The sequence below is a fragment of the Megalobrama amblycephala genome, linkage group LG20 (genome assembly GCF_018812025.1).
Source record: "Megalobrama amblycephala isolate DHTTF-2021 linkage group LG20, ASM1881202v1, whole genome shotgun sequence".
NCBI classification, from domain to species: domain Eukaryota; kingdom Metazoa; phylum Chordata; class Actinopteri; order Cypriniformes; family Xenocyprididae; genus Megalobrama; species Megalobrama amblycephala.
In genome coordinates this window covers 4,668,373-4,682,615 of record NC_063063.1, presented here as the reverse complement: position 1 = coordinate 4,682,615, position 14,243 = coordinate 4,668,373, and the positions used below count along the sequence as shown (strand labels likewise).

At 39.5% G+C, this 14,243-nt stretch overlaps 1 protein-coding gene across 5 annotated transcripts; it reads right to left on the bottom strand.

The window, feature by feature from the left end:
* Nucleotides 1-9,652: 9,652 nt before the first annotated feature.
* On the bottom strand, nt 9,653-13,558 carry LOC125255705 (cell wall protein AWA1-like). Of its 5 annotated transcripts, none has more exons than XM_048171130.1 (5): nt 13,441-13,558; nt 13,293-13,348; nt 11,883-13,187; nt 11,170-11,232; nt 9,653-11,001 (listed from the first exon to the last, which is right to left on the bottom strand). In XM_048171130.1, exons 3-5 carry the CDS (start codon nt 12,550-12,552, stop codon nt 9,716-9,718), a joined length of 2,019 nt encoding a protein of 672 aa, XP_048027087.1. In that variant the 5' UTR covers nt 12,553-13,187; nt 13,293-13,348; nt 13,441-13,558; the 3' UTR covers nt 9,653-9,715. The 5 variants fall into 5 exon arrangements, with proteins under 5 accessions (XP_048027087.1, XP_048027084.1, XP_048027086.1 ...); XM_048171127.1 differs by lacking the exon at nt 11,170-11,232 and adding an exon at nt 11,751-11,819 and having other exon boundaries at nt 9,653-11,148; nt 12,000-13,187; XM_048171129.1 differs by lacking the exon at nt 11,170-11,232 and having other exon boundaries at nt 9,653-11,148; nt 11,751-11,954; nt 12,147-13,187.
* Between the last annotated feature and the right edge of the window lie 685 nt (nt 13,559-14,243).

The following is a 14,243-nucleotide window of genomic DNA, read 5'->3' as shown; positions in this document are numbered from 1 at the left end:
ACTCTTGACCTAGTGCTCCTTCATGCAGGAAAATACACTGATCATCACCAAATTGCTCTTGGGTGTAGGAACTATGGACGAACCAGACAAATGAACTGTTCAGATGAGTCTTTTAAACATAATTCCAGAGGCCCAAACCAACATTACAGGACCCAAACTCAGATAAAATGTCATTCACATCTCCGGCCTGTCTAATGACACTCTCCCTGCAAAGTATTTTTTTTATGGCCTCACATGCTTCCTGACTGAGGGAAAGGTGGCAAACTTTATGGCAAATTAAGTAATGTTTAGAAGCCAAATGGTCCAAAAGACAACACAATTTAAGCCCAAGAAAATAAACAATGGCCAATGCAGGCCTGTTTTCTCTGAGTGACCTATGAATGACACAAAAAAACTCAGAGACAAATAAACTATCAAATTTTTCCAAACAATTTTAAAAGGACTTATCAAACATCTTTTAACTGCATGCATTTTATATCATGTCTACACATGCTACATGTGACCAGTTATACACTGATACATAACGCTCCGTTGCTTCCTGAAGCAGTGTTTTGAAATCGACCATCACTAAATAAGTCGTTATTTTGGTTATTTTGGCGCACCAAAAATATTCTTGTCGCTTTATAATATTAATATTGAACCACTGTACTCACATGAACTGATTTAAATATGTTTTTAGTACCTTTATGAATCTTGAGAGAGGAAATGTCATTGCTCCCTATGAAGGCCTCACGGAGCCATCGGATTTCAACTAAAATATCTTAATTTGTGTTTCGAAGATTAATGAAGGTCTTATGGGTGTGGAACGGCATGAGGTGAGTAATTAATGAGAGAATTTTCATTTTAGGGTGAACTAACCCTTTAAGACCTAAATTGTCACCTGTTACTTGAGTAATGGTTCCATAGGTTGTTCAGTAAATGATGCTTTCATTCCATTTTGCTCTAATACTCTTAACATCTTCTACAAATGGAGTAAGGATTTAGTTAATGCCACATTCCTTGTCATCTTTGGAATGAAACAAACAGGTGAGATGGAAACAAGGTGGTAAATTACGGAGTGTAAAATACAAACATCCAAGTCTATGAATGCTTTGTTTTAACCTGAGACGGTTTGCAGTTTCAAATTCATCATAATAAACTCGAATTTGCAATATTTTTTTTTTTTTTTTTTTTTTGATTTTGAACACAGTGGATGATTTTTATAGTATTTTCCATCACAGAAGTCTTGGTAGATGTTGCCAAGAGCAGCAGATTTATTAATTCGACATTCCTGAAAATTAACTCCAAAGTTTTTACATATATGAAATTGTCATTTACCTGTTCATATACTACAGATTTCTTGTTTCTCTTTGAATCAAACCTCACTCTTAAATGAATTTCCACCAGTTTGACAACACCCCATCACCCCAACTGCATTTCTGCATGGATTGTCAGGAGACGCTGCACTTAGCACTTGTTCTTTAAGACTTGTTTGAACTTCATCAACATACTCTATACTTTCAACAACAGATAACACAAGACTGTTGGCAACACCACTGCCCTGTACGTTTGCTATAATCGATGCACACATATCTTTTGCCTGGTCTTTTGACATATGAGATGTTGAAGGTTGATTTATCACAACTAGGTCTATTTCAGAGGCATCTTCTTGTGAGCTCTGTACACCAAAGTCTGACTGATATGACATTTGCATAATATCACTGCTTGTGTCCATGTCAACAGTATTATGATAACCATTTAAATGCTTTCTAAAACCTTTAAAATTGTAGTGAACACCCTTCTTGAGCATAAACAAGAACAAATTTTCTGCCCGGATATAAGTCATGAAAAAAAATTGAGGTACATTATGCAATGTTCTGCAAATGTAACACTTAAACATTGTTCACTGACTCTTTGTTCCTGTTCATGGAGCTTGGCTCTCAGTTCCTTCACCTTTGGACTTTCTTTAGTGGTGTCAACATCTATATTGTAGACTGTTGTCTGGAGGAATGTGTACAGTGTTGTTCATAGTTTACACTGAAAATTGTAGTACACTTGAACTTTCATACACTTTTAAATATACTCATCAGACATAGAAAATAGACTTATGATGTATTTCAAATATAAGATTAATATATAATAAATATATACAAAATGTATGCCATATCACTGTCCCACTCTAAAAAGAAACAAAAACAGTGATTGTAGATGAGGCGCTGTCTATAGTTGAAGGTCTCCTTCATCTTCTGCATGACAATTTCTCGGTCTGTGGTGTGGTTCATCAAGGATATAGACTCTTAACAATACTCTTCATCCAGCTGATCACCAGTCTGAGGCAGCTCGCTCCCCTGTGTCGGACCACCTCCTCCTGCTGTCTGCATTTTCGTTTTTGTACACTCAAGTTTAGTCTTCCTCTGAATGGTTTTAAGTCAACAGGCAAGAAATCCAGAACCATGGGCATCGCAAAAACGTTCCTAACCAAAGACAGAGAGATAATTGAGTTCAACTTTCTAATCAGCATATAGCAGGAACCCCCTTGTAACAATCTGTTTATATATTAATAAAAGTCAGGGGTTAGAACAGTTTTCCGAAGGTCTTACGTGTTTGGAATGACGAATTTTATTTTTTGCATGGGTGAACTATCCCTTTAAGATAAATACACAACTTGAATATAGTTTTGTTGAGATTTGAGAGAGGATCTTTTAATGCAGGGAACAATGTTATTATTCCCAATGCATACTTTTCCTTTGTTCTTCATTGAGGGACTCTCCTGCAGAGAGAAAAAATAGGGAAATTGTTATCCGCTCACATTCATAATCCACTGTGCTTATAGGGCTTGGACAATTGCCACTTTACTTCAGTAGAGAGAGTTAAGCACATTACTGTTATTGCTGTTTTTTTTCCCCCAAACTCATTCAGACAACCACTGATGTAATTGTATAATCTGACACATTATTAGTTAAAAATTAAAATAAAATAAAATGTTGGCAATGTGTACTCTCCTTTTTCTTTTTTACATTTCCCATAAATCATAAACACTGTTTCAAAACACAGCATTTTCATTTTCAATCCAAATTATGTCACTTTGGAACAGGCCCCACCCACAACTCAATGGAGTCTGCCTTACCCTGCCTGAGTAAGCAGTACACAGTCCACCATGTTCATCTCATCGCTAGAGTGTTTAACAGCAGCAATGTATTCTTATTAAGCTACTAATGTTATTCAGTCAAGAGCAGTGAGTGAATTTCTGTTTTTCTTTTGTAGTTTGATTAATAGTAAAGGGATCCCCGTCTATGAGAACTTGTATGGCTTAATATAACATAAATTATGTCTCTTACTGAAATGTGTAGTAGAATATGAATGAATGAATGTATGATGTATTTATATTGCGCATTCCCTATGTACAACTGTACACCCAAAGCACTTTACAATCATATCGGGGGTCTCTCCTCAACCACCGAGGACCTCGGTTTAACGTCTTATCCGAATGACGGATATATCCATCGTCGAGTGTATTCTGAGTTGTGCTGTGGTAAAAAGCGTCAGTAGCTCGCTGAGTGCAACCTTTTGACGTCATCAAAATAATGACGTCAATTTAATGATAATGATAATTTTTTGAATAACGTAAATCTTTCATGGGTTTTCTACTACATACTTCAGTGAGAGACATCATTTATGGTATATTAAGCTGTAGCAAATTAGCTCAAAAGGGAAATATGAATAATTATTCATAACTTGTTATAATAAATTATGAATATTTGGATCAGTTCTTGATGTAGCTACATTAACATTACAATCAATTAATCAGTTTGTCCTGTGAACACTCAGTATTGATTATTAATTAATTCTAAGAAAAGGATATTTTTCATGGCCACAGAAAAATAATTCTTTCTTAGCATGTACAGCACTTAGAGTGTGTAATAAGATCGATCATTTAAGTGACATTTATCCGCAGACATGGACTCAGAACCAAATATGTACTGTGCACAAATTTTATTAACTAAATCATGAACACAACTAATCTAACAAACACATACACATACAATCACACGTACATGGGTAAGATGGAAAGTGACAGAATGAAGTCGGAAATGGGAACAGGAAATGAAGCCATGGAAAAGAGTCACTGAACCATGAAAAGAACCATCAGCTTATTATTTCAAAACACCTCGTTAAGAGGATTTTATTGCTTATCCTAAACCTCTGTTTAGTTAAAATATTCGATACTTGAATGCCTTTGCATTGGAAGCAGTCTGTTGTTCTGAACAGGTTCTTGATGATTCCACGAACAGATGGTGTTGAAGTTGCAATCGAATGGTTAGTTTGATTCTTGTAGTGGGGAAAGAGTTCTCTCTCTCTTCTAGGTAAGCACATGGCTGGAGTGCAAGTTGAGGCCTGCCGGCCCTGGGCCGGAGAAGCCACAGTGCAACCAGGAGATGCCAAGAGTCAGTTGAAGGAGCAAGAGAGCAGGCGGGGCTGTTTGTGGCTCTTTAAAATCTGGGAAAAGTCACACCTCTTATGGTTGACCTGACCAATAAGACAGGTGGAATTTCCGAGTGGGAAATGAGGTGACCTACATGAAAATGTGAGTCGTTAAATGAACATTTATTAGATAGGAGACACGATATGGGTAGGGTTACATTAACTAGTAATTCGGTCATAAAGCGTGCACAAAACAACATCCAATGCAAGATACACTACAAGACAGTTATAATACACATAATGTCCTGAGATGCATGTTAATTTATAGAACAGTTAATCTATAAATGAATGCAGGAAAGTCTGTTTTAAGGGCTATAGGTTTTTCCTATGGCCTTAGCTTTTCCACGTGACAACATTCTTTAGAGCAATAAACCATCTTATCAGTTGGTATCCATGGTCACTGAGGCACTTCTTGCCCAAGTTGGTCTTTTGGGGGATGGGTCCACAGACCCCAGAGTGAGTTTTAAAGATTTTTTGTTAAATATAACTATAAATATAAATATAATTGTGCCTGGTTTGCCTCATTCATTACAAAGTCATACAAGTCTTAATACCCAGGGATCCCTTTAACAGCATAGACAGCCAGTATACGCTGCTGTCATTTTAATACACAGATCTAAAATAAACATGCAATTTCTTTCCCAGCTGTTTATGTTCCTATACTTTATACGAACCACTTTATATGAACCTTTTGTTTTTGACATAACCGTGAGTGTATTTGACAGTTTATGCACAAAAAGACAGAAAAGAGAATTTAGTTTAATACTCCCGCAACATGTTGTTTCAGATGTATGCTCAAAAAAATGTAGGAAAAAGTATTAAAAGGAAAAAGTTATATAGCTATTCACTGCCTAATCGTAATATAATGAACTTACCCTTCCTTCTCAACCATGTCCCCTGCAAGAACGTTGATCATTCTGTCGCATAATGTCCCAGTTTTGTCATATTCTTCCAGGACTTTTGTCCCTCATGCTTTAGTTTGGAGAATCTGTTTTATGAGCTAAAGAGATGATGATAACACCGAATTAGATTGCCAATTGTTGCAATGTATAGCATACTTTTACTAATGATGAACAGTCTATTCATCAAAGAATCCTGGCAAAAAAGGTTTCAAAACTGTTTTTAACATTGACAATAATCAGAAATGTTTCTTGGGGAGCAAATCAGCATATTAGAATTATTTCTGAAGGACCATGTGACACTGATAGAGATGCAAAGTCCGATTCATTTCCATGAACTGGTTCTTTTCGGATAGTTCGGCTCAATGAACCAGTTCAAAAAGCCGATTCATAGGTTTCTGATGTCATCATGCAATGATGTCACTATGCATTTCTTTTCTAACAACTCAGTGTCATGTTATATAAATGAAACCATTCAAATAAAGCCATTTGTGTCAACACATACTGAAACATTCAAATAAAAAGTTATTTGAACACATACTGCTGATTATTGCCTTTCATTCACTTAAATTAATGGAGTTTGTGGTCACAGTTTTAATATTGAGTAGGCCTATCTTGGATACAGCACACAGAAACGCGGATATGTTCTACATGTCTAAAGTATAGGCCTATAGAAAGAATGAACCAGTCTTATAAACTCATTGATTACGCTTAACAACTTAAAATATAATCTGCATGTGGCGAGTAGGACGGGTGAGAGCCGTGAGGTAACGGCGCGAGGCCGGTGACGCAAGTGTTAACAAGCATCACCTTGGTGTCATAAACCGGCCTTGAGTCTCTCATGGAGGAGCTCCAGGAGCATAAAAGGAGGAGCGACGACAGTGAAGGACGAGAGAGGACCAGGCCTGGATATTATTTTATGTTTTATTATGTTTGTGTCTCGCAGACGTCTGCCGGCATTACTTTCATTTTGTTCTTTGTTTATTTTGAATTAAAGTTTTGTTGAATGTTCGCCGGTTCCCGCCTCCTTCTTCCCACATCTACGAACCGTGTTACACTGCATGTACAATAAACCATTGTAAAATTTATTTACATCTCTGAAAGGTTTTGACAGAAAGGTTTTTGCAGGTTTTAATAAAATGGTATTTAATAATAGTAGTCATAATAAGCATATTTCCAGTACGTGCCTCAGGCTCGCAAAACATCGTCAAATCACTCATCAGACTCCTCGGTTATCCTCGGCAGATTTCAACAGTTGGGTAAACCGGCTTCTTCGGTTCTTTTTGAGTCGGGTGTGCTACTTCGCTGTCCGTCCTTTTGTCATCAACCCGGAACTAAAGTTCGATTCAGTTTGATTAGTGAACCAGCTCGACCGGTTACTTCCTGAAAACCGTCTCAAAAGAACAATTCGTTCAAGAATCGAATATCACTAGACACTGAAGACTGGAGTAATGATGCTGAAAATTTAGCTTTGATCACAGGAATAAAATGCATTTTAAAATATTTTCAAATTGAAAACTTTTTTTAATGATTTCACAATATTATGGTTTCGCTGTATTTTAGCAGAAGAGACTTATTTTAAAAACATTAAAAATCTTACTGCTCTAAAACATTTGACCAGTGGTATAAACAAAAGCGCATTAATTAATTTAGATAGATGACAACAATGGCATGTACTAAAAATGGAAATGTTTTTTCTTTGTACAGATGACAACGTTAACAAAACTATCCCTGTTCACACGGATCCGTGCAAACGACTAAAAATGATGTATCACGCAGACAAGTAGTTGGCGATGTCACTTTGTAAACAAAGCCTGCACACATATGCATTGTTTTACAGAGCACTCGCCTCGTGCTTTGCCTATCCAACTTATTTTTACAGTTTACTGCACTTTGATATTCTTCTCGTTATTTCCCTATAAGCGGCTAATACATTGGAAGTCCGGCACATTCACAACGGCCAAAACGCATAAAAAGTTTGGTGTCATAAACGGCCCCTAAATCTATCTAATTGTATATATCTGATGATTAAGTTACATCTCTGTCGAAAATTATGATCAGATGTGTTTAAGTTACTGGTAGCAAGAATCCGCTCAGTATCTCTCAAAACGCTGAATGAGTTAAGTTTGGCGCAAGTTTAGCTACTAAGTTCTGCAAGCGCACAAATACTCTCATTATAATAAACAAAGTGGAGACACAATGTGAATAAAATATTCATTGTGCAGTTTTGACAGGGTTTTCACACTCGATGAGTTTGCACTGAACTGACTGACAGCGCTCTTTACTCGTCCATTTTCAGTGGCGAATACCTATTCGTGAAAGGCACAGATAATGGCTTTAAAACGAATAATGAATTCTAGCGAATAATAGGGGACATGTTCAGTCACTCTTTGTGTTTTCTGGATAGCAGGGCAAGTGGATAGCACAAAATGATAGCCTACATGAACCTCTAAAATCACTATGCAATAATAAGTGTGTGAAATGAATGATTGTAAACTTTATGAATGAAATGAGCATGGCGCAATCGCAAATCAAATTATGCATCTCAGAAATCAGAGCTTTGTCAAGAATAGCCTACTATCAACTACAATACTTGAAAATACTACATCATGCACTTTTAGACATGTCTATTTAAACGTTTTAAACCTTGTATTATATGACACAAATGAGTGTGAACTCTCAGGGGCGGTTTCCCAGACAGATTAAACCTAGTCCTAGAATAAAATGGCCCTTTAAACCAGATAACAGAAATCTGCTTTCTCTGTCATGGTTTAAATAGTCCTAGACTTAGTCTAGTCCAGAGTTTAATAAGCTGATTTCCTGGAGGAAGACTAGCTACTCCAGAATTAAATCGAGGCTTAAATTAAACCTACCAGGAGGCAGGTTTAACTTCAGATTAACGTTGTGTTTCAAAGAAGACACATGTATTACTTGGATATATCAGTATCGATATACACTGTGTACATATATATCTATATCTATATCTACATCTATCTATATCTATATCTATATCTATCTATATATCTATATCTCTATATCTCTATATCTCTATATATATGCTTGGGTTGAGGACCTGCTAACAAGATTTGTAATTGCTTTATTAATAAAACAACCAATATAATAGTTTTTTTGGATTAAACCATTATCAATTTCTAGACTGCCAACACCAAACATTACATGTGTAAATAGTTTTTAGTTTGTTGCTATATCAATCACAAGACAAAACAAGAAGCATTTATAATTGTGGGATAATTATATATAGAATTCTTAGACTTCCAGGCATTTCTTGTGTTTCACAGGCTGATGTATTTTGCTTGCTTTAAAAGAACTGTCTTGTTCAGTAAAATATTTTTTCTTTTTCTGCTGCTGTCATGTTTTCCTTGGATTAGCTTCTCAGTTCCAATTTTAAGCTTTTCTTCGTTCATTCCATGTTTTATAGGCAACTTCTCATATGTTAATTCATACTAGCCACAGTTGGTTTTAAATTAATCTGGTTTATTTTAATTCAGGACTCCATAGTCCAGATTTTAGTAATCTGTACGTAACCTGTGTTTCAGAAAGCCATTAAAGCCACAATTAACTTTTCTGGATTAAGGTCTACTCCTGGCTTAATTTAAACCCTGTCTGGGAAACCTCCCCTAAATGAGCCAAGTTGGCAATATATTCACAGATTTGAATTTTCCAGATCAATAACTCTTTAGCTAAACATTTTTAAAGACACAAATAACACCTTTTCAATCAGTCAAAAACTTCAAAACCAAAACCAACCAGACTCACAGTAACACATTGCACTGTCACCAAATTTAGTTCAGCTAGTTTAGCTCATCTACATTGCTACCACTGAAGAGAGGTGTTATGCATTTTAACAATGTTTAGCTCACAAGTTATTGATCCTGGAAAATCAAATCAGAATGAGTTGCCAACTTTACCAAACTTTCACCTACATCAAAACTGTCCCTTGAACCAAGCACTGAATAAGTCTTTATACTCAAGTTCAAAATAAAGTTCCATTGTATACAGAGCTATCTGAACCACTACCAGAGGGAAATTAAACAAAGTGTTTGTCCGAACTCACAACAGGTTTTGAGAGAACGCAAAAGCTTTGAAAGATATTTGTCCTCCCATCCAAAGTCTATTTCCACCACATCCTGTTGGGTGCGCTGTACTAAACTAGAAGCATTTCAGTATTTACTTTGTGCTACTCAACCTTTTAGGTTGACAGTATTTTACAATGACTAATTTAACAAACATCAAGACACTTGACACGCAAAACTGGGGGGGGGGCAATTATGTGGCAATTTTCTAGAGTCCCTTAGCCCTTGACATTGTAGCGGTTTAAGAGGTTGGTTGTATAGCTAGACATCTGACCCACGTAGAGGCTGTGCAGTCTGCAGGATACCAGAGAACATAACAGAAGGTGCTTGGGCACTCAAGCCTAGAGACGGAGCAAAGTTGGAACCTGCGGGGCGTTGCAAGGTCACAAAACTCTTAGATATCTTGTTACTGCTTGAGAAATCAGAAGGAGCTTGATATGAGAGTCTGGAGGGCCTTTTAACCATATGGAGACCCTGGGTTCGAAGAGAGTCTGAGCTATACAGGCCATTTGACCTCTGATCACTGGTAGACTGGGTAGAAACAGCTAAGGGAGAGGAACCAAGCTTGGCATATGCATGGGACCCAGGGGTGTACTTGCTAGAGAGGCTTTGAGAATGGAGAGAAGAGCCACCATAACTGGTGCTACCACCCTGTGCAGAAACAAACTGTCCAGAATCTCCTGAAGATGAGCCTCCTGCTGAGGACAGGGAAGAGAACCTACTCTGCATTGGTGAGCTGAGAGATGGAGAACTATCCTGTGACGCAGTTGCACCTGGAGTCTGAATACCTTGAGAAGGCTGCACTCTAGGAGACTTCTGGCTTTGGGACACGGAATAGCTTTGAAGTGCTTGGCTGAGCTGGCTGGCAACACTTTGGGGTGAGGACAATGATACACAGTGACAGTTATAGGAGGATGGAGACGCAGAGGCAAACTGACTAGTGGTACTTTGAGGCTGAAGGGATTCACCATAAGTGGTGCTTCCCTGCAGGGTGAATGGCGAAGAGGAACCTGACTGGGTGCCAGAGCTGCCTGTGTAGGTAGAGGTAAACTGCTTCTGTGAACTCTGGGCTGTAGCAGACTGACTGGCAGCACCTTGAGGTGAGGATAGTGATACACTTGGATAGGAGGATAAAGACCCAGGGGCAAACAGACTTGTGGTACCTTGAGGCTGGAGTGATCCACGATAAGTGGTGCTTCCCTGTAGAGTCAGTGGCATAGAGAACCCATCTTGAGTGCCAGAGCTGCCTGTGAAGGTAGAGGTAAACTGCTTCTGTGAACTCTGGACTGTAGCAGACTGACTGGCAGCACCTTGGGGTGAGGATGGAGACCCAGGGGCAAACTGACTTGTGGTACCTTGAGGCTGGAGTGATCCACGATAAGTGGTGCTTCCCTGTAGAGTCAGTGGCATAGAGAACCCATCTTGAGTGCCAGAGCTGCCTGTGAAGGTAGAGGTAAACTGCTTCTGTGAACTCTGGACTGTAGCAGACTGACTGGCAGCACCTTGGGGTGAGGATGGAGACCCAGGGGCAAACTGACTTGTGGTACCTTGAGGCTGGAGTGATCCACGATAAGTGGTGCTTCCCTGTAGAGTCAGTGGCATAGAGAACCCTTCTTGAGTGCCAGAGCTGCCTGTGAAGGTAGAGGTAAACTGCTTCTGTGAACTCTGGACTATAGCAGACTGACTGGCAGCACCTTGGGTGAGGATAGTGATACCTTGAGGCTGGAGTGATCCACGATAAGTGGTGCTTCCCTGCAGGGTGAATGGCGAAGAGGAACCTGACTGGGTGCCAGAGCTGCCTGTGTAGGTAGAGGTAAACTGCTTCTGTGAACTCTGGACTGTAGCAGACTGACTGGCAGCACCTTGAGGTGAGGATAGTGATACACTTGGATAGGAGGATAAAGACCCAGGGGCAAACCGACTTGTGGTACCTTGAGGCTGGAGTGATCCACGATAAGTGGTGCTTCCCTGTAGAGTCAGTGGCGATAGAGAACCTGATCTTGAGTGCCAGAGCTGCCTGTGTAGGTAGAGGTAAACTGCTTCTGTGAACTCTGGGCTGTAGCAGACTGACTGGCAGCACCTTGAGGTGACAATAGTGATACACTTGGATAGGAGGATAAAGACCCAGGGGCAAACAGACTTGTGGTACCTTGAGGCTGGAGTGATCCACGATAAGTGGTGCTTCCCTGTAGAGTCAGTGGCATAGAGAACCCATCTTGAGTGCCAGAGCTGCCTGTGAAGGTAGAGGTAAACTGCTTCTGTGAACTCTGGACTGTAGCAGACTGACTGGCAGCACCTTGAGGTGAGGATAGTGATACACTTGGATAGGAGGATAAAGACCCAGGGGCAAACCGACTTGTGGTACCTTGAGGCTGGAGTGATCCACGATAAGTGGTGCTTCCCTGCAGGGTGAATGGCGAAGAGGAACCTGACTGAGTGCCATAGCTTGAGGTAAACTGCTTCCGTGAACTCTGGGCTGTAGCAGACTGACTGGCAGCACCTTGGGGTGAGGATGGAGACCCAGGGGCAAACTGACTTGTGGTACCTTGAGGCTGGAGTGATCCACGATAAGTGGTGCTTCCCTGTAGAGTCAGTGGCATAGAGAACCCTTCTTGAGTGCCAGAGCTGCCTGTGAAGGTAGAGGTAAACTGCTTCCGTGAACTCTGGACTATAGCAGACTGACTGGCAGCACCTTGAGGTGAGGATAGTGATACACTTGGATAGGAGGACAGAGACCCAGGAGCAAACTGACTTGCAGTACCTTGAGGCTGTACAGAACCACTGTAAGTGCTACTCATTCCTTGTGAGGCAAAACCAGTTGAGGCCCCAGACTGAGCCCCAGAGCTACTTGCTGACTGGCTATAAACAGCTGGGTGTGATGACATGGGAACTCCTACATATTTGGTTGGGGACACAGGGGCATACAGACCCAGACTGCCCTGAGGCTTCAAAGATAAGCTAGAAGTATTACGACCTCCCTGCACAGGGAAAGAGTGACTGGAGATTATAGTGCCAGACCTGCTCTGGGTGCTTGTAGACACACTAGGTGAACTTTGAGAGTTTGTAGGACTGCCTAGAAACCCCCACAGGCAAGGCATCAAACTGGCGATACAGCAAGTATACTGGGGAATGCTGGACTAGAAGTGCTGAGAGATTGGGACACACCACTATAACTGCCACTTTCTACTTGTGTAGGGATAAGTTGCTCAGAACTCCCAGACCATTCAGGCTCAGAACTGCCTTGAGAAGTGGAAGCAGAGCCCAGAGTTTGGGTAGACAAAATGCTGTGAGAGAGACCACCCTGAGTCTCTAGAGGTGAAACAGGACCTGTTGACTGTGGATCTGAACTGCTCTCAAAGCCAACAACAAACAAGCTGGGAGTGCTTTGACCATTAGTAGACCGATTAGAGACCTCCACAGGTGAGGGCAGAAGGTGACTGGAGGTTTCTTGAGATTGGAGAGACAAGTCAACAAGAGAGCCAAGCCCTGCAGCTTCCCCTTGAAAGGAAGTGCCAGGAGCACTTTGGGCATGAGACGTCGATTCATGCCTGCTAGAAACATGACCTTTAACAAACTGGAGTAAGTTCAACCTTTTCAGGGGTCTGTTAGTGAAAAATCTAGAGCCCACTTCTTCAGGCAAAATCCCAGTCACAGGGACCTCCGACACAGAAGACTGGACTGCACTAGGTGAGACAAGTATTGTCAGAAGGCTGGGGGGAATTTGAATCTCCACCTGTGAATTAGAAACAAAATAGAAGGCTTTATAGACAAACTCACAATTAAAAAAAAAAAAAAAAAAAAAAAAAAAAACAACCATGATGAGAAAGATAAATCTTACCTTTAAATCCATAAGCACTACCCCAAAAAAGCAGGAAGATTACAAACAAGGGTAACCTAAAAGTACATATATAAATATTAAATACATAAAAAGTAAGCTCATTATTTGCATAATCATTTGCAAATTCAGATTGAATGTATAACCTCACTTTTTGCACTCTTGATCCATGGCAAATAAAAAAAAAAACCCTGAATACTCCAAAACCCAAACATTCACTTTCTAAAACCACCACACAAAGACTGCAAATCCAAACACACATGTAGTTGGATATAAGTGTGTTTTATAGGCCTTCATCAGTCCAATCAGAGCAAACTAATTACATGAAACATCATTCACCTGTGAAACTAACTGGCTGTTAAATGATAATTGATGATTGTTTTATGAAGGCTCTGATACCCTCTGCTGTTTAAACATTGTAAAGCAGATAATTAATCCAGACTCTGACTGTGTAATGTCTATATAGGATATTCTCTAGACCTTACACAAAATATCCTTGATCATTTCAGGATGACCTTTATGAATTGTTTTGTGAAATTGTAATATTGTATTGCAGACTTTACAGAGAGATAATTACTGATATATGGGGTAGATATGTTTTAGGATTGGGCACATGCAGAAGTAAGAACAAAAGTCAGTTTGTGCTAAATTGGGTAGAGACTGAAAACAACCCTGTACATTTTCTTATTGTCTGACATAGCAAGTTACATGAACATGGTTCAGCAAAACTACAACATTTGACAATACAAAATGTGTTTGCACAATTAATAAGAACCACCTTAAGTTTTGTAAAGTCCTTAGTACTCTGTTGTGCACATTACATCAATACCAAAATTAACATCAGTCCATGCTGAAAATGGCATTGTGCGTTATATATAAAACACCTTTACTTTGGTCCTTCTTGTGCAAATGAAATTATTTCCGTGATTTTGTATCATTTAATAGTAATACTTT